General features: G+C 39.9%; 1 protein-coding gene across 1 annotated transcript in view; it reads left to right on the top strand.

Annotated features, from left to right (window-relative positions):
- Positions 1-1,550, top strand: part of LOC109956790 (uncharacterized) — a 13,745-nt gene that overhangs the window by 6,405 nt on the left and 5,790 nt on the right. Inside the window, exon 2 of the mRNA XM_020594135.1 lies at positions 163-666. Within this exon, the coding sequence (XP_020449791.1) occupies positions 163-666 (504 nt within the window). The remainder of the gene's footprint in view (positions 1-162; positions 667-1,550) is intronic.

Here is a 1,550-nt window from a genome sequence, read left to right on the forward strand (position 1 = left end):
AATGGTTCACTTCAGAGAGAGAATAGCCTGTCAATATAAGTGTAATAGTGTTTTTAAGAGCAGATGTAGATAACAGGAAGTAGAATGTGTTTCTACTTTTTCTCCTATTATCAGAACAAATGGAAACTTTTAGTCATTATTTATTATTTCTCTCTCTGACAGTTGCTGTATCAGTTGGACTGAGTGAGACTAAGAACCTGACAGGGAAAGCTGGAGAAAGCATCACTCTGAACACTGGAGTCACTGGACTACGTGGCAACTATCAGGTTCTCTGGTCATATGGTGTAGATCAACGTGTCATCATCAACTTTGACAATGGAAAACTGGAGTGGAATGAATCACAAAGATTCCAGCTGGATGAAAGGACGGGCTCTCTCACCATTCTGTCTCTCCATATCAACGACAGTGGACAGTATCAGGGCCAGATCATCAATGGGAACGGGTCACAGCAGACCTTTAACCTGACTGTTGTGGGTGAGTGTTTGGAGGCGTGTGGAGAGGCTAATCCTAAGAATGTGTGTGTGTGCATGGAGCTTCATGCAGAAAAACTAGAAACAGATAGTATAAAAAGAACATTCGCAGATTCTTGTGAATTATTTAAAATCACTAGTAACGTTGTTTTGCTCAGACTGGTTCATTTTGAGAGATACAAAGCTGCTGGAAGAGGTGTGATGGAAAATATAAACAACTTTTGCCTTCATGGAGAAAACAGCTGGTTTGTTTCACTAGGCAGCAACAGTATCCATCAGGATAAAAGCATCATCTTCACAAAAGAGAAATGGTTTAACATTTTGTGAAATATGCTTGTTTTCTGTCTCACTGAGAGTTACTTGAGAAAACTGGTTCCTGAGTCTGAAAGTTAAATGTACAGCTGGTAAATAGATACTGTAGCCAAAGTCTGTTCCACTGCTGTAAGTCAGTGCAGTCTCTCATTCAGTCGGAGCTTTCTGAACAAATGAAATGTGTCCCTTACTGTCTCTGCTCCAAAATAAATAGGCATCCACTACAGCACTTTCTGTTAGAAACTGACACCTACATAATTTGTAACTAAGTTCATTGACTGCTTTGCTAGCATACAAACAACTAGAGCTCTCATACACAATCAGCAGCTTGGTTTGTAGCTCGGTTTCATCCATCTCCATAAGATTCATTAATGCTCTCTTGCAATGTCATTTGCCAACTTTTAGCTGTAATCTCTGCTGTCTAAAATGTCTTCTGTCCTGCTGTCTCTGCTGAGCATGTCTGAGTGGGGATGTTTAATCACTGATGGTGTAGGAGCTGTGAGAAATGATGTTTAAAAGCAGCTATGCAATGAGCCATGCTCCATTTGAGTACTGCTCTGCTCCGACGCTGTTTTTGTTATTACAAATGTCAGTGTGATTTTGAAATGTCAGTTTGATTTTGTCTGTCTGCATTGTTTACTGCCTGTTTATGCTGCTTATTTTGCATTGTTTGCATTTTGCTGTTGCTGTTAATACTGCTTACTATGTTATACTAGCCTTATGTTGGTTTACTGTTTACTTGCCCCTTGCATGGGGATATGTACCAGA

The sequence above is a fragment of the Monopterus albus genome, unplaced genomic scaffold (assembly GCF_001952655.1).
Source record: "Monopterus albus unplaced genomic scaffold, M_albus_1.0 scaffold22.1, whole genome shotgun sequence".
Classification (NCBI taxonomy): domain Eukaryota; kingdom Metazoa; phylum Chordata; class Actinopteri; order Synbranchiformes; family Synbranchidae; genus Monopterus; species Monopterus albus.